The sequence below is a fragment of the Lepidochelys kempii genome, chromosome 8 (assembly GCF_965140265.1).
Source record: "Lepidochelys kempii isolate rLepKem1 chromosome 8, rLepKem1.hap2, whole genome shotgun sequence".
Taxonomy (NCBI): Eukaryota; Metazoa; Chordata; order Testudines; family Cheloniidae; genus Lepidochelys; species Lepidochelys kempii.
In genome coordinates, this window is record NC_133263.1 from 1,424,626 (window position 1) to 1,448,100 (window position 23,475).

Below are 23,475 nucleotides of genomic sequence, written 5' to 3' on the forward strand. Positions count from 1 at the left end.
AGAGCCCTGCTGCTCCCCCACCCCTCTGCCTCCCAGAACCCTAGTGCTGCCACCCCCCCTCCTCTGCCCCCCCACCCCTGGCCCCCAGAGCCCTGCTGCCCCCCACCCCTCTGCCCTGGGCCCTGGAGGAGGGGCAGGTCCCCACACTTGCTGGGGCTTTGGGGCCCATCCACCCTCTGGAATCGAACTGGAAGCCCAGGCCTGAGCAGAGGGGGTTGGGCACCTCCACAAAAGGGAGCGGCTGCGCCCTGGGAGGGGCAGCACGTACCTGGCACCGGGCGTCCCCGAGCCGGGAGCTCTAGGGAGGGAGCACACGGGCATGTGGCCTGCCGCCTGCAAGCTCCAGGGGGGGCCAAGCCTGCAGCCCCCCAGCCAGATAGAGACTGAGCAGCACCAAGATGCACCTGCTGCCCCCGGAAATCCATTAGTAACCATGCGTCAGTCAGAGCCCAGTCAGGAGTGAGGGAGCCCTGGGGTGGGATAGCCGGGGCTGCGGGTCGGCAGTGAGGGGCACCGGCAGGGCTAGCAGGGGGCTGCAGGTTGGGAGTGAGGGGCGCTGGCAGGGGGCTGTGGGTCGGGAGTGGGGGGCTGCGGGTCGGGAGTGAGGGGCACTGGTGGGGCTGACGGGGGCTGCGGGTCGGGAGTGAGGGGCACTGGCGGGGCTGACAGGGGGCTGCGGGTCGGGAGTGAGGGGCACTGGCCAAAGCCCAGTAACACACGTCTCTGGGCCCAGCGGTGGGGCACCCCAGGAGCTGCCCCTGACACCCCCCTCTCCCCTGCAGCCTGAGGAGGTCGGGCAGGAGGCCGTGGAGGAGCCGCTGATAGAGCCCGAGGGTGAGAACTACGAGGAGCCGCCCCAGGTACGTGGGCAGGGGCACGGGGGAGAGACACTGCAGAGCAGGAGCCCAGATGCCGGGGGGATGGGCTCGCCTGGCCCATGGCACCAGCCACAAAGCGCTGACCCTCTCCCTCCCACATTGGTGCCCGCACCCTGGACTCCACAGCAGCTTCAGCCCTTCGGCCTGGGCGGCGTGTGGCCCTGGGTACACAGACCCCTCCCCTGACACGTTTTGGTGGGTCTCCCCTCCGCAGGCCCAGCCCTGACCCAGGGGCCAGGCCAGGGGGTCAGAACCTTGGGGCACTGGGCGCAGCCACGGGCCTGCCCTGGACTCTCTCCCACGCGGCCCATCGGAGCAGGGACGGGAGCCCAGCCCCAAGCCCCCAGCCCCTCGCCGCGTTGGGAGCTCCTGGGCAGGGCAGGCTGTGGGGGCCAGGACCCAGTGGGGCTGCAGTTCTTTGTGGCGGGAGCTAGTATAGATAGGCCCCGTTCCGCAGCCCCTCTGCACCGCGGGACTGTCCCACCCAGGGAGCTGGGTAACACCCAGGCTGAGCGTCGTGGGACCCCCCCAGCCCCAGCGACACCAGCTCACACCACACCCTGCCCTGTTGGAGGGGGAAGGTGCCAGCCTGGTCACAGCCCCAGCTCGGAGCAGGCTGTGCTGGGACAGATGTCACCCGTGTGCCCTCAGGCCGCTCGAGGGGGCATTGCCCCGCTGGCCTGAGGAAAAGCCCCATGGCAGGCACTGCCCAGCCTGGCCGGTGCTGGTCTGATGTCTTCACAGCAGCCCCCAGCAGGGCCCACTCCGGGGCCAGGGCGTGGTCAGAGCACGCGGCGCCCGGCGGGCCTCGGCTCCGGGGGCCGACAGGGCACCAGTCGGGGCTGCTGACCTGCTCAGTGGTGGCTGCTGAGGTGCCAGGGCAGCTGGTCCCCCGCCTGCGCTGGGGGCAAGGGCCCTGGGGCGGCCCCTGGCCAGGCCCAAGCTTGCAGAGCTGCTGCCCGCGTGAGGCCGAGCTGGGTGCCTTGGCACGGCCCAGTCACCAGCTCACGCCAGGCACGGTCTCTTCTCTGCAGGACTATCAGGAGTATGAGCCGGAGGCGTAATGGCCGCGCCCACCCCGCCGCCTCCACAATAATGACAGTACCCCCTCGTGCCCCCCGGCAGGTGCCGGCACAGGGGGCGATGGTGAGGACCCTCCACCCCGTTAAGTCACAAGTTCTTCCTGCAGCCCCGCTCCCAGGGGCCCCGCCGGAGGCCGTGTTGCTGTATCGTGTCCTGTAGTGCTCAGAGGACTCGTCGGCCAACCGCCCGGAGCCGTTTGGGTGGCCGAGGCCCGGCTTGTCGCCCTGCGTCCCTCCCAGCGCCATAAGCCCGGCCGGCCCCGTGTCCGTCCCCCGCATGCTTAGTGCAGCCGAGCGGCCTGGCCGCCGGGACCCTGGTGCGGCGCGCGCCCCCAGGGCTGCTGTACATTCGTTTGCACACGCCTCACGCCGAGTCTGTTCCTGTCTTTGTGGAACTTTTTTTGATATTCGGCTGGATCGTTTATGCCCTTGTGCCCCCCCCCGCTGTCGTGTCGGTGTTCACCAAACAACGTCCCAAGGGCCCCCCCCGATGCTGTGTTGTGATGTGGCATGGATCCCCCCCCCCCCGTCCTGTGTGTGCAATTCGGGGCAGCTGCCAGTGACACAGCTGCCCCGTCCGTGAATAAAGCCAGCTCTCGTCTGTAGCTGCTGGTGCGGGTCTGCTGTTCCTGGGGCAGGGTCATGGTGTGTAACCCACAGGGCTGGGCATGGGGTCACACCCCACAAGGGGGTGCCAGGCACTTGCCTCCAGCCAGGGGCTTCTGAGCTAAGCCCCTGCCCGAGGCCAGCGGGCAAATCACCATGCTGAGCCCAGCTCCTAGGGGACACGCTCACCTGGGCCTCTTCCCTGAGGGGCAGGGGGAGTGTGGTTCAGAGGCCCCAGAGCCAGTCCCAGCCTCTACCTCATGCTGCAGAGTGTCTTTGTCCCCCAGCAGCCCCCAGGGGCATGCAGTCAGCACCCTGCAGGGTCCCCTCAGCTCACCCACAGGGATCTCCCCTCCCAGGCACCTTGCTCCAGCTCTCAGAAGAGCCCATGGCTGGTGCATGGGGACGGGCTGGACCTGGCTCAACATGAGGCCCCATGGGCAGCTGCTCTATGGGGAAGGGCCTGGCCAGGTGCACACTGTGGGGGGCTGGCTCTGGGCCCCTCACCACGTGGCCCAGCTCTCACAGATCCGGGGACAGGCTGCCTGGGACCCCAGCCCCAAGGGCTGTAAGTGCATGGAGCCCCACAGTGCATAGCCCCAGGAAGCAGGTGGCCTGACTCGCCTACATAATGTGGGGGGAGAAGCAGGCATGAGGCTATGCAGTGACATGCTGAGCATCCGGCAGCAACCCAGGCCAAGAACCCAGGAGTCCTGGTGCCCCTAGGCCCTGCCGCTGCCCCGTGGCTGGGTTACATGCTCCTGAAGGGCTCAGGGAGAGGGGGCCGTGGATAGACACAAGGGCAATGGGGTCTGGCCAGAAGAATGCTGCGAGGCTGTCAGGGGGTTTTCAGGGCTGGTGCGGGCTGCCCAGGACCCCACCTGCCAGGCCATGACGCAGGCACCGGAGAGGGGGGGACATGCTGATGCAGGAGGTGGGGGTTCAGCAAGCTGCAGAGGTCGGCACCCCACTGCCATCTGGGCAGGTGCCCAGACAAGGGGGCCAGGTGCCAAGAGTACGTCTCCACAGGCTGTGTGTGAGGGGGGACCCCCCTTAACCCTGCGTGGTCTGGGCCCCAAGGAACACGCCGTAACACACCAGGCACAAGGAGCAGAGGTGGGGCCCTTCTCTCACTCCTGGGCAGCCTTTATGGTCCACACCTAGGAACAGGATAGTGCCTTCACACCCACAATCCAAGCTGGGGCCTTCGCAAGAGGCACACGTGGCCCTCGCACAGCTCAGAGCTCCTGCCTGCGGGGGTCGCTGCTCTGGGCCCTCGTCATCCCCAACTCAGCAAACGCCAGCCAGCCCCGAGGGCAGGGCGCAGCCCCGAGAAAGGGTGAGGCTGTGAAAACGGGGAACCCAGGGCAACCCGCCTAGGTGGGGACAATGAGCCCGCACTCGCACTTCAATGGAGGCCACCGCTCTTGGGTCCCCCACCCAAGTTACATCCCCCAAGCCAGGCCTGCTGGTCACCTTCCCCAGCACAGAAGGGAAGGGGCACCAGCCCACAGCCCCACCTCACAACTGGTTTGCTGCTGCCTTGCAATCCCCTCTGCAGCATTTCTGCCAGCCTGCAGAGCTCCCCGCAGCGCCCTGGGCCCCAGCTCCCGCCACAGAGCAAGAACGGGCTCCCTCTGCCCTGGAACGCAGACAGGGCCCCGGGGGAAAGCCCTGCCAGCAGCCAAGGGTGGACACAGGCAGCAGCCAGACTCTGCACGTTGGTTCCATGTGCAGGAGCCACCCGGAGCCCTTACCAGATCCCTGCAGCCCCCCAGCCAACACACCCACTCAGCAGTCATGGGGCCAGGCAGTTCTGGCACCCAGGGGTTACCAAAATCAGATGGACCCTTTTCCCACCCAAGGGGCACCTGCTCTCAGGGGGACAAGACTAGAGAAGGCGCGGTCCAGGGGAAAAGATGGAAATGTCCCAGAAAAACACAGGGGTTTTTCTAAGGCCCAGTCTGGAAAAATTGGAAATTTGGGGAAAAAGTGAAAAGAAACTTGTGTGAAAAGTTCTCTCTCCAGAAGAGCAGTGAAAGAGGGAGGAAAGACAGCAAACCCTGAGCTATGCCAGCACTTCCAAGAGTACTTTAACTGCTGAAGTTACACTGGGCCATACGGTGGCTGGGTCTGTCTAGAATCACAACACTCGGGCACATACGGCGGACAACGCACTGTTAAGGAGTCCAGGGTTGGCACTATAAAGCGTGGCTCTAAACTCAGAGTTACTGCTGGTCCTTAACCTTGTGCTCTGGTAGCTCTGCATGTTAGGGGGATACTCATTCTCTAGAGCCAGGACCTCCTCCTATGGCTGCAGGATGACAGGGGGTCCGGTCTATCTACATACTGGTGCTGAGCCCATGGGCTGGAACCTTCCTCTTCGTTTACATCAGTATTGAGGTTTTCTATTTTCAACATCTGGTTTTTTTCATATTTGCCATCGGGCAAAACAAACCCGCCTAAGTGCTCCCAGTAAATGGTTTATGGAGAGACAATGCATGGTGGCACTCGCAGAACTAGGCGACCCCAACGCAGCCTCGGCAGCGGCTCCCTCGGCAACGCAGGAGGGCTGAGGTTGGAGCCACAGGGACAAACATGCCCTGACCCCCGCCACCAGCACTTCTCCTTCTCTCCCCCCGCCCCCCCGAGAGTCTCTTTCCGGGAGCTTTTCGGCAGCTGTGCCCTTAGCCTGGGGAGGGAGAGCCAAGGCCAGGGGACAGCTCACGTCAGTATGCGAACCCAGCTTCATTGTACACCCTGAACACCTTCTCGATGGCGCACAGGTAGGCAGCGGTTCTCTGGTCCAAGCCCAGGTTGTACCTCGTGGCCATGTTCATGATTTGCTAGAAAACAAACAATACGCAGAGGCACAAGGGCTGAGCTGGACACCAGGTGGCTGAGAACCGGGAGGGCTGGCGCGGTGAAATCCAGCAGCTGCCAGCAAGCCTGGGCCCAGGACCATCCCTTCTGCAGCTCCAGCAGTGAGCCGGGGCAGGTCAGACCCAGGGTTTCAGTGGCAGTGGAGAGGCCGTGCCTGGGAAAATGGGGTTTTCCGGGCTGGCCAAGCAGGGCTCTCCCAGTCGCAGGAGAAGCCTGCACTCAGCAGTTCGGACGGAACGATCCTAGCGCTGCTAATGCACCTGGTAACTGGGACCCAGGGCCTGTGTATGGGCCACGTCCTTGGCAGGTTATACAAGGCACCCCCCACGGCAGCGCATCTCCAGCGGGAACCTCCCCTCGGCCTTCAGTCTGGGCGGCACCCAGTTCTACCCACAGACGTTCTGTCGGCTTCCAGCCCTCGACAACGGCAGTGGCAGGCCGTCAGGCACTTCAGGGTGAGGCTGCATCTTGCTCAGCCAGCTGCTCCCCATCCAGGCACAGCAGCGAGAACACGCGTGGGTGAGGCCTGGGAGGGGCTGGACACCAGCGGGGCCTCACTCAGCACCCAGGGGCTTGCCGGAGCCCCAGGCCGCTCCCAGGCCCCAAGACTGTGGTTAGAGCAGCCCTGAGATCACAACTGGTCAGAGGCACTTGCGCTGCCAGCTGGGAGCTCCCAGGCCTCACGCCCTGCACCGATAACAGTGCAGACGCATGGCCAAGGGAAGCTCTTTACTCGGCTACAACCCGGGGGGGGGGGGGCCACAAGAAAGGGAACGGAATAAACTGCTGCCCTGGCACTGATCCCCGGGGCCCCGGCTCGGAGCAGCTCCTGGGCGCGCCGAGGTGTGCAGGCCCCGTATGAATACTAGACGGAACCCGCACAACGAGAGGGCTAGGACTCGGACCCCAGGGCAGTCAGGAAGAGGGACCTGTTCCCCCCAGGTGTCACCATAGCTGATGCTCAGAGGCACATACCTGGGCCGAGCGGTCCATAGTGTAGGCCAGACCCGAGTGCACGATATCCTTCTCGGAGGCCCCCTGCAAGGGGAAAACAAATGAATCCCTGGACAGAGATGAGCTGAGCATCACCCCCCTTGCATAGCTGGACACAGCCTTCTCAGCTCTCCTCCTCGGGGCGAGAGGCAGCCCGCTCCACGGAAGGGCTACCAGCGCAGGCTGGGTGGCCATGAGGTGAACCCTGTGGGCCGGGTCGTCCTGGGCAGGCTGCTGCGGCGCTTCTCCGGGGACACTCCCTGGCTCAGTGGGTTGCGCCCAATTTACACCAGCATGAACCTGGTTGGCCCAGGTCTCAGATCACTGTAACTTGTGCTCCATCCCTCGCTAACCCCAGCCTGAACCTGAACCAAGCCCAGACCCTGGGAGTTCTGCAGGGCTCTCGTTGCTCTAACACCGACTCGTCCCCATCCACTTGAGCACCAGCCCCCCCTTTCCAAGGACTGGTCCCTACGGCCTCGGCGTCAGCCTCGTACTAGTACAGAGCCCAGCTCCAAGCCCGCACCACTGGGTTTCCAACACACCCCTGGCTACAGGAGTTCCAGGTAGCCAAAGCGGGGGCTGCCTACAGCCCAGGGGGCCAGCATCTCCCTTGCGACAGCCCCATCTTTGCCATGAAGCTCAGCCGGCTGGGGCCTGCAGGCTGCGCTTCCCGGCCTGAGCCCTGCCTTTTATCCCTCACCCTTCTGGCCATTTGTCCTTAAAGGGTTCAGGGAGTCAGGACAGTCTAGTCCCAGGGCCGATTCATCCTTTCCTTGGGGCCCTTCCACACCAGTGACACTGGGGCAAAGGGGCTGCAGAGCTGGCATAAGGTCCTCCCGGGAACCCCAAGCCTACTCTGTGCCTCCCGCACAGCAGCCCCAGGCGCTGCAGTGTTCTGTGGGGAGTTGGGGTCAGGGCTGCAGCCAGGGAATTCTGCACCCTTGCGAAGACCCACGGGCCCTTGCAGCAGGGGCACACCTTGGGCAGCCCTCAGAGCTGTCCTGGCCTGTCCCATGTCAGCACCCACTGCACCCCAATAAGGGAGGTCTCTGTCCCTGCACCAGCACCAGCCTGGATCTGGCCCACAGCTCTGGAGTGAGGCTGCCCTTTTGCCAGCACCAGAGCAGCATGCAGAGCAGACAAAGCCTCGACTTACTGCCACCCTGGCCTGGAACTCCGGAGAGGGGATGATGGGGATCTCGCCGCTGCCCTTCCCAAGGGTCCGCTCCAGGCTCTGCTGGACAGACATCAGCAGGTGGTAGTTGGAGTCCCACTCGTACTTGAAGGTCAGGCGGCCATAGCTCACGTGGTTCAGGTTCTTCAGCCACTCGAAGAAGGAAACCGTCACGCCGCCCGCGTTCACATACAGGTCCTGCGAGGGGAGAGGCCGTGATGGAATAGACCCTCCCGTGGCTGCGGGGAGGCCCCTCAACACACAGAGCAGAGTCCCGATACATCCGCTCCAGAGCCATCCTAGGGCAGCGGCTGCAGGCAGGTCCCTCCCTCCTCCTGCCACCCGTCTCATGGGAGAGGAACTGGAGTCACATGGGGAACCGCGTGCAGGCAGCACCTCGCTTTAGGTCCCCTTCCGACTGCTGACCCGGCTCCTGCCAGAATCGCTGCACCTGCACCAGGGGCTGCTTCCAGCAGCAGGTAGGAGGGGGCGGTGACGCTGCAAGGCAGGCCCAGGGAGGAGGAGAGATCCAGAGCATCTGGTTTGTTCACACAGAGCTGGGCAGAGCCGGGCAGCCTGGGCACATTCCTGGCCCGCTTTTGTTCTGCTCCCTACGCGCCCCCACACGGACTCAGCCCCTGGGGACTCCCAGACCACTGCCACCGAAGGGTCGCCACCACGCTGGCTGCACGGGTGTTCTGAAGCTGATGAAGTGCAGACTCCTGTCAGCTTGTCCCCAGGCAGCCAGCCCCCAGAGCAGAAACAAGCCCTGGACGAGGGCCCCCCTGTTCTCATAGAGCCACAACCATGGGAGAGACCCTGCAGTCCCCCCATGTGTGCCGAGTGCAGGGAACAAAGCTGGATTTCATGGCCCAAACTTGAGGGAGCAGGTCACACTGCCCTGGGCAAACCTGGGGCAAACTCAGTGAGCCCTGAAATGGACTTGAGATCAGCCTGGGAAACGGGGCACAATGCAAAGCAGAAAACCTGGCCCCTCCCTGGCATGCAGCTGGGTACAAGGGAGAGCTACTGCCACTCACAACCAGGTGCTCGTGTGGGCAGCACCATCATCGATACTGAGGAACCTCGCAGCAACCAGCGGAGCTGCTGCGGATTTACACCAGTGGAAGTCAGAACCAAGTTTGACCCTGTGGGCTCAGCCCTGCCTCCATTACCGGGCAGTTCCCCTGGCCCCCGTGGCACAGAGAGCGGAGCTGGGCGCTGCGAGGGAATCCGGGGAGTAGCACGACGGGGCGGCGTAACTGAGCAAGGCTCTCGCTCCTAGGCCAGAGCGAGCCCTGACAGAAGCCCGAAACAACGTCACGGCGCAGGCCACTCTTCCGCATGCGCAGCACCTGCCGAATCAGCATATGCTGCCCACCCTCCCACCAAGTCCCGCTTGTGCGCCATGGCTGGATTTGGCCCTACAGCATCATGTCCATCTGACAGCTCTCAGCAACTGCCCTGGCCCTGGCCAAGCCAAGCTGGGAAAGAACCTTCACGGGAGGGGAAGTCTGCTCAACCATGCCTTGCTAGAGCATCAGGGCTGAGCAGGAACCACCATGGGGCCAGGGAGAGCAAAGGAAAGTTCTCCCGCCTGTTTACCCCGCGCCCTGGGCTGACTCGCAGGACCACAGTCCCCGGCCGTACCGGGATGACGAGGATATTTCTCTGCAAGAAGATCTCATGGGCCGCTGGTGTCGTGGGGCCGTTGGCAGCTTCGGCGATAATCTGTGAAGCACAAACGAAGGCACGAGGCAGCCAGTGCCCAGAGGAGGTGGACACAGGGCTGCGGTCACGATGGGAGACTCGCCGCAGCCTTGTTCCCTACTCTCAACAAGGGTTATTTCCAGCAGCCCTTTCCCAGGGTGCTGAGTACCAGTGGGCAGCTGCTCAGCCTGCGCCAGCTGAAGGCCAGATTGGTAACTCACCAGAACCCAGGGCTGCCCAGAGTTTGTGTAAAGTACAGACGACGGCAGAGTTCGGGCCTGGAGCGACTGCAAGTTCCAGCATGTCCTGCTCCACCGTGAGCCACATGGCGGAGATCATGCCTGCTGGGACCTGTCGTCTCCATGGGCTGCACCTGGCCAGCAGGCCCATGCTCTGGCTACCCCGAGGTACTGCATTTGTTTGTTGCCTAGTGGAGAGTGACAAGATCCCCATGTGCAGGGGATACCGATCTCCTTCCTCCTCTGAAATGTCTCTCCCCACCAGTGGTTTCCTGACCCTTTTCTTGCCCTCTGGCATGGCCCAAATGGCTGCACTGGGGCTGAGGGTTAGCTTGCTGAGAGGCGCACAAGAGGCTGCTCTAGCAATTCCCCGCTCCCTCCCCGCACAGTGAGACGTGAGGTGTTGACTCACCACACACGCTTGATACCACTCAGGTTTCCATAAGGAACGCTGACCGTGGCAACTGGTGCCTGGACACCGTAAGAGCGACTCATCACCTCTGCCTCATGCTCCAGCACCATGGGGATGCTTATCTGTCTTCAAATGAACCCGTCTATCTATATTCCCTCTGAACAATTGCAGAGGGGAAGGGCCGGCTCAGAGCACAAGGAGCTGCACGCTGTATGTTGACAGTCAGTCTACACTGGGTCATTTATATACAGAGAGCCAAATTCTGCTCCCCGGTACCTGGGACAGCTCCCGTTGCTTCAGGCGCTCTTGGATGGGGAAGGGGAGCATTCTTTGTACTGCGTACCTTGGCTTGGACCCGATGCGCGTTATCTTTCGTGAGCTGCTTCTCGATAGCAGCTGGGATGAGGATGTCACAAGGTACTTCGAGGACGCTGCCATCATAAGGCTCTGCTTTGGGAAAGCCAACTATGGTGCCATGTTCCTGGAATGACAAGGCCAATTCAGCAGTGCCCAGCCAGCTGCTTTGCAGAGCCCCTTCTGTAAGTGGCCCACAGCTGCACCACAGCACCCGTCCATGGCTGGCTTCTGCTGGCGTTTGTAGACACCTGAGCCATAATCTACAGGAGAAGAGAAGAGCGGAGCTGTCCACTCCCCACATTTCTTCTGCATCTGGAGCTGGGCTGGACACTCACACACCACCCCCCATTAAGACCACATTTTTGTGGGTCTGGATTGAACCTACCTTCTTATAGTCTTCTAGTTCCTTGGGATGGATCCCGCTGGAATTGTAAATAGCGCCATCCACCTCCCCGACACACACACAGCATGCTCCGTAGCGGTGCAGGTACCTCATGGTGTGCAGGCCCGTGTTGCCAAAGCCCTACAAGAAGAGAGGTCAGAGAGCCGCTAAGTGGGGGAATCCAAACACACATGAAAAAACGAACCAGGAGTTCCACACTGGGGCCCTTTAAGGTGTTTGGGGCTGGGCACTACTGGCTTTGAAAATGCCTAAAAGCCATCTCATAGTATCCAGGGGCAAGGCACTCAGGAACGTGTGGGCTAAGAGCCAGTAATGAGATTCAGTCTTTGGAGGGCTGCTGGCTACTCAGCAAGTTCTGGCACTGTAAGTGGCCCGCTGTGGACAAAAGGACCGGTCACGCAGCAGCCTCGGCATTCACAATCACTTCCACAGTGTGCAGTCATGACAGGTTAACTGCTTCTGAGCAGGAAGCTATAGTGTTCTGTTTTACGAGAAAATGGACCCAGAAAAAAAACCAAGACCAGCTCCTGCAATGGGCTTTCCCCCTGGATGGTCAAGGCAGGCTAGACATTAGCTGAATGTTAGACAGACCTTTTATCCTCCTATGCTGGTTCAACTAACTTCCAAGAAACCAGAAGGAGGAAGAATTATTGCAGGTAAGGGAGAACTCATAATAGTGGGGTTCTTGGCTATTAGCAAGGATGCACAAAGATGCTGTCTCCAGCTCTGTTTGCCAGAAGCTGGGAATGGGTGACAGGAGATGGATCACTTGATGATTCCCTGTTCTGTTCATTCCCTCTAGGGCACCTGAAATAGTCACTGACAGCAGACAGGATACTGGGCTAGATGGACCTTTGGTCTGACCCAGTGTGGCCGTTCTTATGTTCTTCCCCTTAAGGCAGGTGTCTTTGCCCCACCTGGATCCTAGCTCAGCTGCTGGCCAGGGTCAGATTCTTAAAGCAAAGCTGAAAACCAATTTCTTATTTAGCAAAAACAACTTCCACAGAAAAACTATAAAGATGAAGCAGCCAAGGGCCTCTCCTCTCTGCTTCATTAGCCCAGTAAGTTAATTAGAAAGTGTTCACAATCCCTTTGGAGATTGCTCAGAATAGTTAATTCAATAGAGGTGACTCCTGGAGCCATCACTTCCTTGTACCATCTCAGCTTGGCTGGCAGAGTTCTGTGGCCTGAGGCACGGACTCTCACAGGTCACGGCATATTTCTCTTGGAATGAAGAAGCAGCTGGGAGGCAACGAGCTTCACGTCCCACAGAAAGGGAGCTCCATTCGTAATGGGTAATCAGAAAAGAAAAACCAATGCCCAGCAGCAGCCCTTTCCCAGTCAAGCATCACTCCCATACAGGTGGTCACCCTGCACGAAGCCCTTCATTTCAGATGCTGAAGAAACAGGTGTGTGCTTGTCACACAGCTAGACAGACCCGAGCCCTGAATGTAAATGGACACAGTGCACCACTCACAACGGTCAGCTGAATGTGAAAGAGACCAGGCTTAGAATGCCTGGACAACATGTGCCAACCAGGCTAATGATCAACCATGTCTTTTCAGATTCATCACCCACCAAATTCCAGCCCAGAAACAGCAGGGCGCTAAGTACAATGCAGGTGAGCCACACCTTCCTCAGTTGTTGATTAAAACATGACAAATGTATTCCAACCAGTCTTCAGCAGCTCCACCAGAACAATCCCTGCTAGGCAGTGTAGATGCTAGATCTGGCAGGACATACCATGCCAGTTTTACTGCTGCACAGAGGCTACAGTGCGTTTGCATTTGTGGGTATTAGTAAAATAGCAACTTGCCTAAAATGGACCATGTAAAGCAGGGGGAGTGCCGGTAAGTGAAGGGACTGTTTTACAAACACGCAGAAGACCTCTCCAATTCAATATTGGATATGGGAACAGGAATTTTAGCACGTTATGTTTTCAGGACCCCAGCCTTCCTGCACAGTCTGAGAGCAATGGGCATCAGTGACCGGAGGGTCAATCCCCAGCCTTGCTACGCAGCTTGTGTGGGATATTGCTGGCAGGCTCTCCTAGGTACCACAATGTGGGGAGCAGAGAAAGGCCGGGAAGTCTGATAACATTGTTTCCACTGGTCCATACATTTGGGTGTACAGGGCACGGCAGGCTCCGACAGACACACGGACTATGCTCACACTAGAAACGCTCCAGGGGCACCTGCATTCTCAAAGGAAACCTGCACAACGCTTTCCAAAGACGAGCCTCGGAACTTCAGTTCGTAGCTCTGCTAGACACAAACTCATGGACCGAACACACATAGCATTTATGGCTTATTACAACCATCTGTAACCCACTCACCCCCCACCCCTTCTTTCTCCGCTATGCCTGGAGAGATGTTAACAGGCCACTTCAACTTAAACGGTCCCTTGAAATGTGTGTTACCTACCTATGCAAAGCAAATTTGTTCCACCTTGTCTTTAGCTGTGATGCTCAGAGCACCTTTCCCAGACCTGCAGAAGGGCTCTGTGTAGCTTGAAAGCTTGTCTCTTTCCCCAACAGAACTTGGTCCAATAAAAGACATCACCTTCCCCACTTGTCTCTTATACCTGAATATGGCCAGACACAAGGAGAGCCTTTTAACAACTTGGTGCCTGTGTAAATAGGTTCAGAAGGAACACAACCATGGGACACAAATATCACAGGACCAGAGTGAACTTCCTACACCAGAGTCCAGAGATGCTATTTTCCTGAGCTTTGGCTAGGGAGACTCGGCTCCCAGGCCACAGGCTTCTTCATCATCCTGGAAAGGTTTTTGTCAGAGAACTGGGTGACGAGGGACTGTGAGCGTGAGTAATGTTGCCAGAGGCAGTCAGCACATTAGCACTAGACGCTCCAGGCCACTTTGATGAACCCAAAGCTCAGGAGCTGTAAGTGCTCCATTGCCATCTGGCAGGATAAATGCTATGACATCCAGCAAGACAGAAAGCCGGGCTGATTCTGCAGGCAACGTTTGGAAAAAATGAACCACTGAGCTGGATCAGCAGAGTCGGAGTGTAGCAGCATTTGCCAAAGAGTGAGTCGGCAGCACCATGAGAAGAGGGCAGAGTTATCTGAGACACACAAGAGGGAAGCATTTCACTATGGTTACGAGGCAGGCCCTCCACTGGGATCTGCGGGGCAGAGACAGGAGGGAAGGTGGAGAGAGATGCAGAGCAGCCAGAGAAGGCAAGCTTCCAGGTTGACTGCACACAGACACATCTGGCTAAATCAGGCTTCCCTCACTTCTCACCCAGCACAAAGACACTTAAGGACACCAGTCCTACAGCGGCCCATGTTAGGCAGTGGGGCTTTGGAGACAGACCCACCAGGGTGGAGGCACAGAGTTACATAACATGTTTGTGCATAACACCTTTGATTTTCCAAGGTTCTCAGCACCCAAAGTGCCCACTGACTTCAACTGCACTTGTGGGTACTTTCCCCTCTGAGAAGCGGACCCTGGCTTACATGCAAAGCCCTGTGAACTCCTGGGTTCCATGGAATTCTCCCCAGGCCACAGAATCATGCTCCAGAATCTCAGCTTCTTTAAAAAAAAAGAAAAGACGTTTCTAGCTCTTGTGGTTGCAGAGATAGCCTTGAAAACATGAGCCGAGTGCAAACCATGCAGTCCGAGTTCCTACAGTCTGCAACCACTGCCTGCCTGAGTCTGCAGAGAGCCTGAAACAACAGCTCTAAGAAGTGCTAACCACCCCATTAATTTGGAACTGGGACCTGTGGACTCCATAGTTCCATAATATGGAAGATTCCCAAGATGCAAAATTCACCATTTTGCTCTGGCTGGGCACCTGGTATTTTGTTCACCATCTCCCTGCCCTGCTGGGACCTGCTGTAGCTGTATCTTTCACTGCAGATTTCCTCAAGAGGGGATGCAGGATTACATCATGTGCTCTCTGCACTATTCCACAAATCCAAGCACGGGGGTCAGGAGGCTAGAGCTAGCATCCAGCCTGCTGCCAGGGAGCTGACCCGCTGAAGCTAGCTACAAGTCCCACTGCTTCCCTAGTTCCTACAGACAGAAGGAGATTCTCTGCTGCATTTTACATCCATGAGCCATCACTGCATGTTTAAGAGAGCTGGGGCGCGTGGGCATGAGAGGTGCTGCATGGTGGTAGAACATATTAAAATAAAACAGAAAGCCATTTGAGATTTACTGAAGAGCATTACAGAAAATGCCAGGGATTAATTATGTATTAATTATTACTAATAAGTTAACACTGGTGTATTGCTTTTCACAAAATGCAGGGGTTCCTGCAGCAGACTCTGGTTCCGAACATGGGGTCTTGCTTATTTCTGCATGTACCCGACGTGTGACCCTGGGCGTGGCAGAGCTGCAGGCACTGAACATCTGGCCTTAGCGTGTAATCAACATGCAACCAGCTACTGCGACATATTTTGTTTCCAAGGTATTAGATGCGTAGCAAGCTGCACTGGGATGTTCCACGGCACGGGTGGAGGGAGAGGCTAACACAGGACGCTGCACCAACCCACAGCACAATTCACAGAGCCGCAGGGTGTCAGCTGTTGAGGCCAACTGTCTTCCCATCTGGAGACGGTTTGTGTTCTCAACGGCAGACAAGAGGGTTGGGAGATAAATGTCAGGCAGCACTGCTGTAGCTGAGCCTGAAAGCCAAAGGCTCATTCATCGACATCCATCTGTCTGCGTGGAAGGAGGATGCACAGCAGCTGATTTCCGCTGGGAATGGAGTGATGGCGACAATGAAGACCACAAGAAAACAAGCCTCGTTTACAATGTTATGGCTCTGCCCAGTGCTTACCTGCAACACAAAGGTCTTGCCAGGGAAACCGGGGCTTAGGCCAATGAGGTTCATATAGAGAGCATTGTTGATGTAGTTCTCAACCCCGCGCAACAGACCACGGCCTGTGGCAGGGACTCTCCCATGGATTCCTCCCTGACTAATAGGCTTCCCTGTCACACAGGCATGGGCATTGATATCCTACAATTCCAAACAGAAGAACAAAGGTCAAGACCTCGTCTCACTCGACTGGTCCAGAGAAAACAAGGCCCATTAGAGTTCAGACTTTCCTTGACCCACGGGTGCCCAGCCCAGTCAAAGATAAAGCAACTTTACTGTCAACCCTATTTTAGCACTAAACCCAGCTAGTCTGCACCATCCCAATACACCGAGCCCAACCTCAGCGGGAGGTCACCCGACAAGCCATGGGAATGTACCACCTCCCTGACAGCAGCAGTATCTCAGCTGGCTATATGACAAGCCAACATTACCTTGTACCCGAGAGTGTGGGAGTAGGTGTCAGCAATCCAGGACATCTCCCTTTCCCCTGTATTTATGTCAGGAGCAGCAACATCAGTTCCAGGCCCTGCCAGGAATAACAGATCTGTCAATTCTGGTTCCTTCTCAGTTCGGTCTCTTGGTTCAAACAAATCACAGTACCTGCACTTCTGAAGGGCCCTGGGATTATAAGGCCAGCCCAACACAACCCACTGTTGCCTTTAGATACAGCTAATGATCTTCCATCTGCAACGTGGCATTTCCTATCCACTCCGGTCACAGCCTTACACAGCTTCACTGCCCCTGGGCTTTGACAGGACTCTTCCCAACCCTCACACACCCATGGTGACTCCAAGAGTCTTTGCTGTGTGACGACTCTCCCTTGATCCATGTCACATGCTGAGGGAGAAGGAACTACAAAGCTTCAGATTCCATATACACACCCCTGGCTGTCTAGGCCAGAGGAATCTCGATGGAATGCAAAGGTCACAATCAGTGGTCTGGTATCGTGTTATTTGTATTACCATAGCGCCTAGGAGCCCAGCCAGGGACCAGGACCCCCAGTGCGAGGTGCTTTACAAACACAGAACAAAAAGACGGGCCTTATCCCAGACGTTCTGCAGTCTAAGTGTAAGCCAGGTGAAAACAAGTGGATCCAGACAGACAAGGGAACAATAAGACAATATCGGTCAACGTGACCAGCAGTGGCCCCAGCACACCTGTTGCCTAGCCACTTGGTTCTCTGCTGGTTCCTTTGCCTACCTGCAAAGCAGTCATTTTTCATACAGCCCTGGAGGAAAATGTGGGAAGGAGCCACCCTCACCTATAAATCCCTTCTTGGCCATTTCAATCGTAAACTGCCTTGTTATTTTCTCCAGCTCACCTTCCTGTGCAAGAACATCAAAATTCAGCCATTACTGACGGCCCCAAAAGCAAAGCAAACACCTGAGGGATGGCACCCAGCAGGTGCCATATGCCTTGACAGAGGCAATGTGTTCTGATGTCCACAAAGCTTCAAGCATGGCTGAGGCGCTGCAGGAGTTCATGCAACTGGCGCCGTACAGAACTGGGGCGCCGTTAAACTGAAGTGAGCAATTACTGCATGCTTGGTCCCCTCTGCTCACAGCTCAAGGAACGCCCAGCCCTCCAGCCCAACTCAAACTCACACAACTTGCCCCAACACACCTGCTGGTACAGCCCCAGCCGCGTGTCTCCTGTCACCTGCCTGGCTGAATATACTGAATCATAAATCAAAGCTCATCAGCTCTTTCTCCCCCAGAGCTGCTTTTCACAGCCACTGGAGAGAGCTGCTCACCACCAATACCTCTTTCTTGCTTGTCAGAGTGCATCACTAGGACATGGACACTGAGGAATGGCTGCAGGAATCCTGTGCAAATGGAGCATGAACAATAAAAAGGAAACAAGGCCAACTTACTGAATACTTCTTTGGATCAATCTTCACGCCAGCCATGGCACCACCAAAGGGAACATCTGAAAGACATCAGGCAGCCAGATCAGTGACAGGCATACAGATGTCCTGCCCTAACTCACTGTTTTGTTATGAAGAGGGGCTGTGCGAGTGACTACACCAATTCTTAAAGTCTGCTGGGGCATCGATCCAGAAGGGGAGCTAACAACGCAAAGGAAGTACGGTTGGTAACTAGAGTACAGGACCAGACCCCCCTCCCACACTAACCTGTCACTGCCTCCATAACATCTGTAAGGCCCAGGTCCTAAACAAAGAATGGCTAGTGAACCTGTACCTGTCACAAACATCACCAGCAAGAACTGAATCCATGACAACCAGGAGATACAAGATGTATTTCATGAGTGAAACCGCTGTGACAGGACCTCCGGGATACAACCTGGAACTGTGGAACTGCTGTGCCCCCCCTTCACTCTCCAGCCTGGGCTGTCTCTCACAATGCTATGCCAGTGGCAAGTAGCCAACCCCTCCAGGCACTGTGATCACGCAGCCATCAGCATGTGGAGCCCCACACCCAGGTAAATTGCATGAAGGCTCTCTTAAGCCACTCATGAATTATGCAGAGAGAAGCATGAGCCAATCACACCCGCTCCCAGCCTTGCACCCCAGAATATACCGTCTCACACTGCTCAAGACTCCCTTGGACAGTGCAAGCTCATTCATTAGTTCTCCAGTCCAACAAAGGGTGGTGGACGTGCAACAGCCCCTGATAACCTACCGAGCGTCACAACCCCCTCTCCAGCACTCACAATTTTTCAAGATAGAACAGAACTCCTTGATCCCACCACTCAAGCATCCCAAATTCAGAGCAATGGGCCTTTAAGGCACTTCAGAGCCCCCACCACCACACAGTTTACATAGCACAATACATCTTGGCTAACACACACCTGTCACAGTTACACGCAGCACTTTGAGAGCATGGCATTCTGAGCACCACCACGCCATTGACAGAGCCCACCGGGCGCCTTCCCAACTCTCATTGACTTACCCACCACAGCACATTTGTAGGTCATTAAGGCTGCCAGGGCTTTTACATCATCAATGCTAATTGACTCACAAAACCGAATCCCTGGGGAAAAGGAGAGAGACAACAAATGAAGGAGACCTGCATATCCAGCAAGCCAGTGGCACAGAGGAGAGTCAAAAAGGGCCCACCGCCATGGCCGGCCTCTCTACAATGGCAGCACCTAGTCACAAGGTCAAATCGCCCATCACTCAGCTCTACCTGTTTCTCTCAGCTGCTCTGAGAAAGGAAGGTTATTTCACAGGCACCAGACACCATCCAGATACAGCTGCTCAGGTTTCATTTAGCAACCTGGAGGTGGCGGAGCATTTCCCGCCAACACTCTTCGCGTCTGAATGGCTCATGGAGAAGTCATGTGGGCACCCGGCACCCTGCCCTGGCAGTGTTAACGATCAGCGACGCTGCAGCACCTTTAGCATCAATCCCACGGGAGTGTTAATGGAGAGAGAGGTTGGGTAGGGGAGGAAGTGCTGGGCTCAGGCCCGGCCCCCTTTGCCGGGCGGGGAGGTGCCGGCTGGGGCCGGCCCCCTTTGCCGGGCGGGGAGGTGCCGGCTGGGGCCGGCCCCCTTTGCCGGGCGGGGAGGTGCCGGCTGGGGCCGGCCCCCTTTGCCGGGCGGGGAGGTGCCGGCTGGGGCCGGCCCCCTTTGCCGGGCGGGGAGGTGCCGGCTGGGGCCGGCCCCCTTTGCCGGGCGGGGAGGTGCCGGCTGGGGCCGGCCCCCTTTGCCGGGCGGGGAGGTGCCGGCTGGGGCCGGCCCCCTTTGCCGGGCGGGGAGGTGCCGGCTGGGGCCGGCCCCCTTTGCCGGGCGGGGAGGTGCCGGCTGGGCTGGGCTCAGGCCCGGCCCCCTTACCCCCTTTGCAGGGCAGGAGGTGCTGGCTGTGCTGGGCCCGCCAGCCCTCGACCACCTCCCAGTGGCCGGTGTCCCGCTTCACGGGGATGGAGACCTCCAGGACGTGGCTGCAGCGCTGGATGGTTTCCAGGATGCCGTGCACCCACTGCCGCTTCTCGGTCTCGGGCCGCGAGCTGCGGAGCTGCTGCACCAGGTCATCCTCGGCCACGCGCATGGCCCGCGTGCAGAACGTCTCCACCATGGGCAGGAGCCCGGGCGCGTCGAGGCCGGCCTGGGCCGCGGCCGCCACGTGCTTCCCCCTGCGCCGCCCGAGAGCGCGGCCGCCTTCCCCGCCACTTCCGCCTTCCGGGGCGTCACTTCCGGTTGGCGGAGCCCCGCCGCCGCTCACTGGCTGCCATAGTAACGCGGCCTTACGGCGGCCCGCCTCCGCTAGGAGCCTGAGCCCGGCCCGCCCGCTCCGCCCAGCCGTCGTCAGCGCCTCCCCGTGCAGCGGCCCGGCCCCCAGCACCCTCTGCATGGCCGCGGCTCGGGCTGGCTGGGGAGCCCGCTCCTGAGACAGGGGCAGGCGGGCGAGACGCGGCCACCCTGATTGGCTGAGAGGGGGCCGGGGCAGCCGCGCAGAGGAGACTCTTCTGATTGGCTGACGGGGCTGGACGTAAGAAGATGGATGCTCCTGAATGGCTGAGAAGGAAGTGGGCGGGCGTCATCCCACTCTTCGCATTGGCTGAGAGTCCGGCCAATGGGTGACAAGGCGGGAAGAGCAGCTGTGACCCAAGCACGTTGCGCCCGATGGGGCAGAGGGGCGGGGCATGGTGTGAAGGGGAGGGGCCATTAGGGGGCTGTTCCCGCTCCGCCCCCCCCCGGGCTGTTGCTCCCAGCAGCCTTTGCTCTGTGCTGCACCAGCCGGGTGGGCTCTGCCCTCCCCCCCCCCCCGGGGCTCCCCCCAGGGAGGGGCCGTGCCCCCGGCTGAGGCAGCTGGGCGGCCGTGGCCCTTGGGGCCCCGTGCGAGGCCCCTTGTTTGTGCCCCCGTGCGAGGCCCCTTGTTTGTGCCCACTGGCCCCTAGGGCAGTTCCTGGGATGAGCGCCAAACCGGCCCCAGGGTTTGCTCCCCGGGAGGTACCGTCGCCATAGGCCTTAGGCTCCCCTGTCCTGCTCTGCCGCCCGGTCCGGGCCGCCCGGTCCCTCTGCAGCCCAGCGAGCAGGGCGTGGAGGGGAAAGTCGCTCGCTGTTTCCCCGCGGCAGAGTGCTCCAGCTGCCTGGGAGCTGGGGTCACGGGGGGAGTTTGGCCGTCCCTTGTTTTCCCTCCGCTGGCCTGTGGGGACTGAACTCCCCTCAACCTGGTGATCAGTCATAGGGACAGGGCTTCCCAGAGTCGGCTGTTTCACCGGGCCGGGGGCCTGGGCGGGGGCATGCCAGATCGCGTGCACACGGAGAAGCAGTCATGGTAGTCTCCAGAGCGGTCACCCTAGCACCTTTCTCCGAGTTCACGGGCACCAACTAAGTTAATTTAAAAACATTTTTAATTCCCTAGAACTGCATCATTTTATATTTAATATTTGCCTCTGGGAATTAGCTCTTAAGTAAATAACATGTTTTACAAAACAAGCTTAATGAGGCATTTACCTGATAGATCTCAAACCCCCTAAGGTAAAGAATGCATATTTATAACAGAGGACCAAGACATGTTGGAATTTTTATTCTTAAATACCAAAGTCATTAAAAGGACATAATCAAGTTGTTTTTAAAATAATGTTTAAATATTTATTTCTTACCTTCAGACTCTTTGAAGAGTCTGGGGGAGGTTTAGATTGGATATTAGGAAAAACTTTTTCACTAAGAGGGTGGTGAAACACTGGAATGCGTTACCTAGGGAGGTGGTAGAATCTCCTTCCTTAGAGGTTTTTAAGGTCAGGCTTGACAAAGCCCTGGCTGGGATGATTTAACTGGGAATTGGTCCTGCTTTGAGCAGGGGGTTGGACTAGATGACCTTCTGGGGTCCCTTCCAACCCTGATATTCTATGATTCTATGATTCTAAGACTGAAAAATAAATACTTCCTTACCCTAACTTGGCTTTCCTCAGTCATGTGCATACTCGTTTGTTTTTGTAGGGTTCTTCATGATAAGCATGGAGTTGCTCTAGTTGCTTTTTAGAAAACATTGGTTTGAGGAGAATTACATGCATCTTGTAAACAAATATAAGAACAAAAAACTCCAGGGTGCCCCTTATATAATACAAATATGTATTAAATCTGGTTAGGTTTGTAACACAAGCTGGCAAAAGCTCTTTCCACTCTTAGCTCATGGTGCCTTTTCTGTTTCACATTCCATACTGAAGAAATAAGTGCTGTATTTCTGGGGAGGACACACTCTATTCCTTTCAGAGTGGTAGCTGTGTTAGTCTGTATCAGTAGAAAGAACGAGGAGGACTTGTGGCACGTTAGAGACTAACAAAATTATTTGAGCTTAAGTTTTCATGGGCTAAAGCCCACTTCATAAGATGCATAATGAAGTGATTGGATCTCTGCTGTAAGTGCAAAACTCATCACAAGCTTAACTTTGGAACTGTGATGGTGCTTCCATAGTAATTGTCAGTATTATTTTCCCTCCCCTTCCTTAGGCATTCTACCATCTTGTGTGATTTGTGTTACTCCTGATGTGCTCTGAGCAGAGGTGTCATTGAACTGTCCCCTGTGGCACCCTAGGATTGCCAACTTTCTAGTTGCACAAAACCGAACACCCTAGCCCTGCCTCTTCCCCCAAGGCCCCATCCACACTACATTCCCCCTCCCTTGGTGGCTCGCTCTCCCCCACCCTCACTCACTTTCATGGGGCTGGGGCAGTGTAACGATGCTGCCCTTGATGGGACACAACTGAGAGTATCCATTCAGGACAAATTGCTAAGAGGAGGGCAGTTACAGCCCCAGGCTGGTGGTTCTCCACTTCTAAGGCACACCAGACCAGCCAAACAGGGAGGACTTCAGTCTCACCCACTGGCTAACCACAAGTCACACAAGCAATTCCCTTAGACACTCCAGTTTCCCAATATCATCACCAGTGCCACTCATTATGAGGACAAATGGTTATGAAAACCAATACCCCAGTGAAAGAAAAAAGGTTCTCTCGATCCCAAAGGACCAAGACCCAGACCCAGGTCAATATACAAGTCAGACCTTATCCACAAATCACGCTGTTGCCAATCCTTTAGAATCTAAAATCAAAAGGTTTATTCATAAAAGAAAGAAATATAGATGAGAGCTAGAATTGGTTAAGTGGAATCAATGACGTACAGTGATGGCAAAGTTCTTGGTTCAGGCTTGTAGCAGTGATGGAATAAACTGCAGGTTCAAATCAAGTCTCTGGAGAACATCCACAGCTGGGATGGGTCCTTCAGTCCTTTGTTCAGAGCTTCAGTTTGTAGCAAAGTTCTTCCAGAGGTAAGAAGCAGGATTGGAAACAAAATGGAGGGGTTTCCAGGGCCTTTTATATTCTCTGCCCTGTGAAAGGACACCCCTTTGTTCTTACTGTGGGATATCACAGTAGCAAGATGGTGTTTGGAGTCACATGGGCAAGTCACATGTCCATGCCTGACTCAGTGCTTTACAGGCTGGCGCCATTGTTTACATGTTAGTTTGAATGTTCCCAGGAAAGCTCAGATGTGGGTTGGCATCTCCCAAAGTCCCAACTGTGGCCATGCCAGTGCGCTGCCAGCTGTCAGTGTGGACAGACTGCAGCGCTTTCCCTACGGAGCTCTCCGATGGTGGGTTTAACTCCCAGCGCTCTATATCTGCAAGTGTAGCCAGGCCCTGGGTGTTTCTTGATTGGGCTCTTACTGAGAATTGTCCTTTCTCAAGAAGCTGACCAAATGCTTCACTGAGGCTGCCTAGAATCAAACACATTGAGATACAAGTACACAGCCAATATTCATAACTTCAACTACAAAATGATACACACACAGACAGCATCATCACAACCAGCAAATCATAACCTTTCCATAGACACCTTACTGGACCTCCTTTTTACAAGATTTGGTGCAGCTATAGGACCTTGGTTGCAACAATGATCTATACGGTCACAGTTCATGTCAATAACA

General features: G+C 57.1%; 2 protein-coding genes across 2 annotated transcripts in view; one reads left to right on the forward strand and one right to left on the reverse strand.

Moving 5' to 3' along the window:
* SNCB (synuclein beta) overlaps positions 1-2,565 on the forward strand; it is a 16,359-nt gene extending 13,794 nt beyond the window's left edge. Inside the window, exons 5-6 of the mRNA XM_073355158.1 lie at positions 783-860; positions 1,913-2,565. Coding sequence (XP_073211259.1) covers positions 783-860; positions 1,913-1,942 — 108 coding nt within the window. The 3' untranslated portion in view covers positions 1,943-2,565. The remainder of the gene's footprint in view (positions 1-782; positions 861-1,912) is intronic.
* On the reverse strand, positions 2,470-19,963 carry LOC140915484 (glutamate dehydrogenase, mitochondrial-like). The gene is made up of 12 exons (XM_073355142.1): positions 19,385-19,963; positions 18,501-18,581; positions 17,462-17,517; positions 16,850-16,913; positions 16,020-16,114; positions 15,550-15,729; positions 10,723-10,860; positions 10,324-10,461; positions 9,270-9,350; positions 7,602-7,817; positions 6,425-6,487; positions 2,470-5,412 (listed from the first exon to the last, which is right to left on the reverse strand). The coding sequence occupies exons 1-12, from the start codon at positions 19,899-19,901 to the stop codon at positions 5,296-5,298; spliced, it is 1,746 nt and encodes a 581-aa protein (XP_073211243.1). The 5' UTR covers positions 19,902-19,963; the 3' UTR covers positions 2,470-5,295.
* Positions 19,964-23,475: the final 3,512 nt, after the last annotated feature.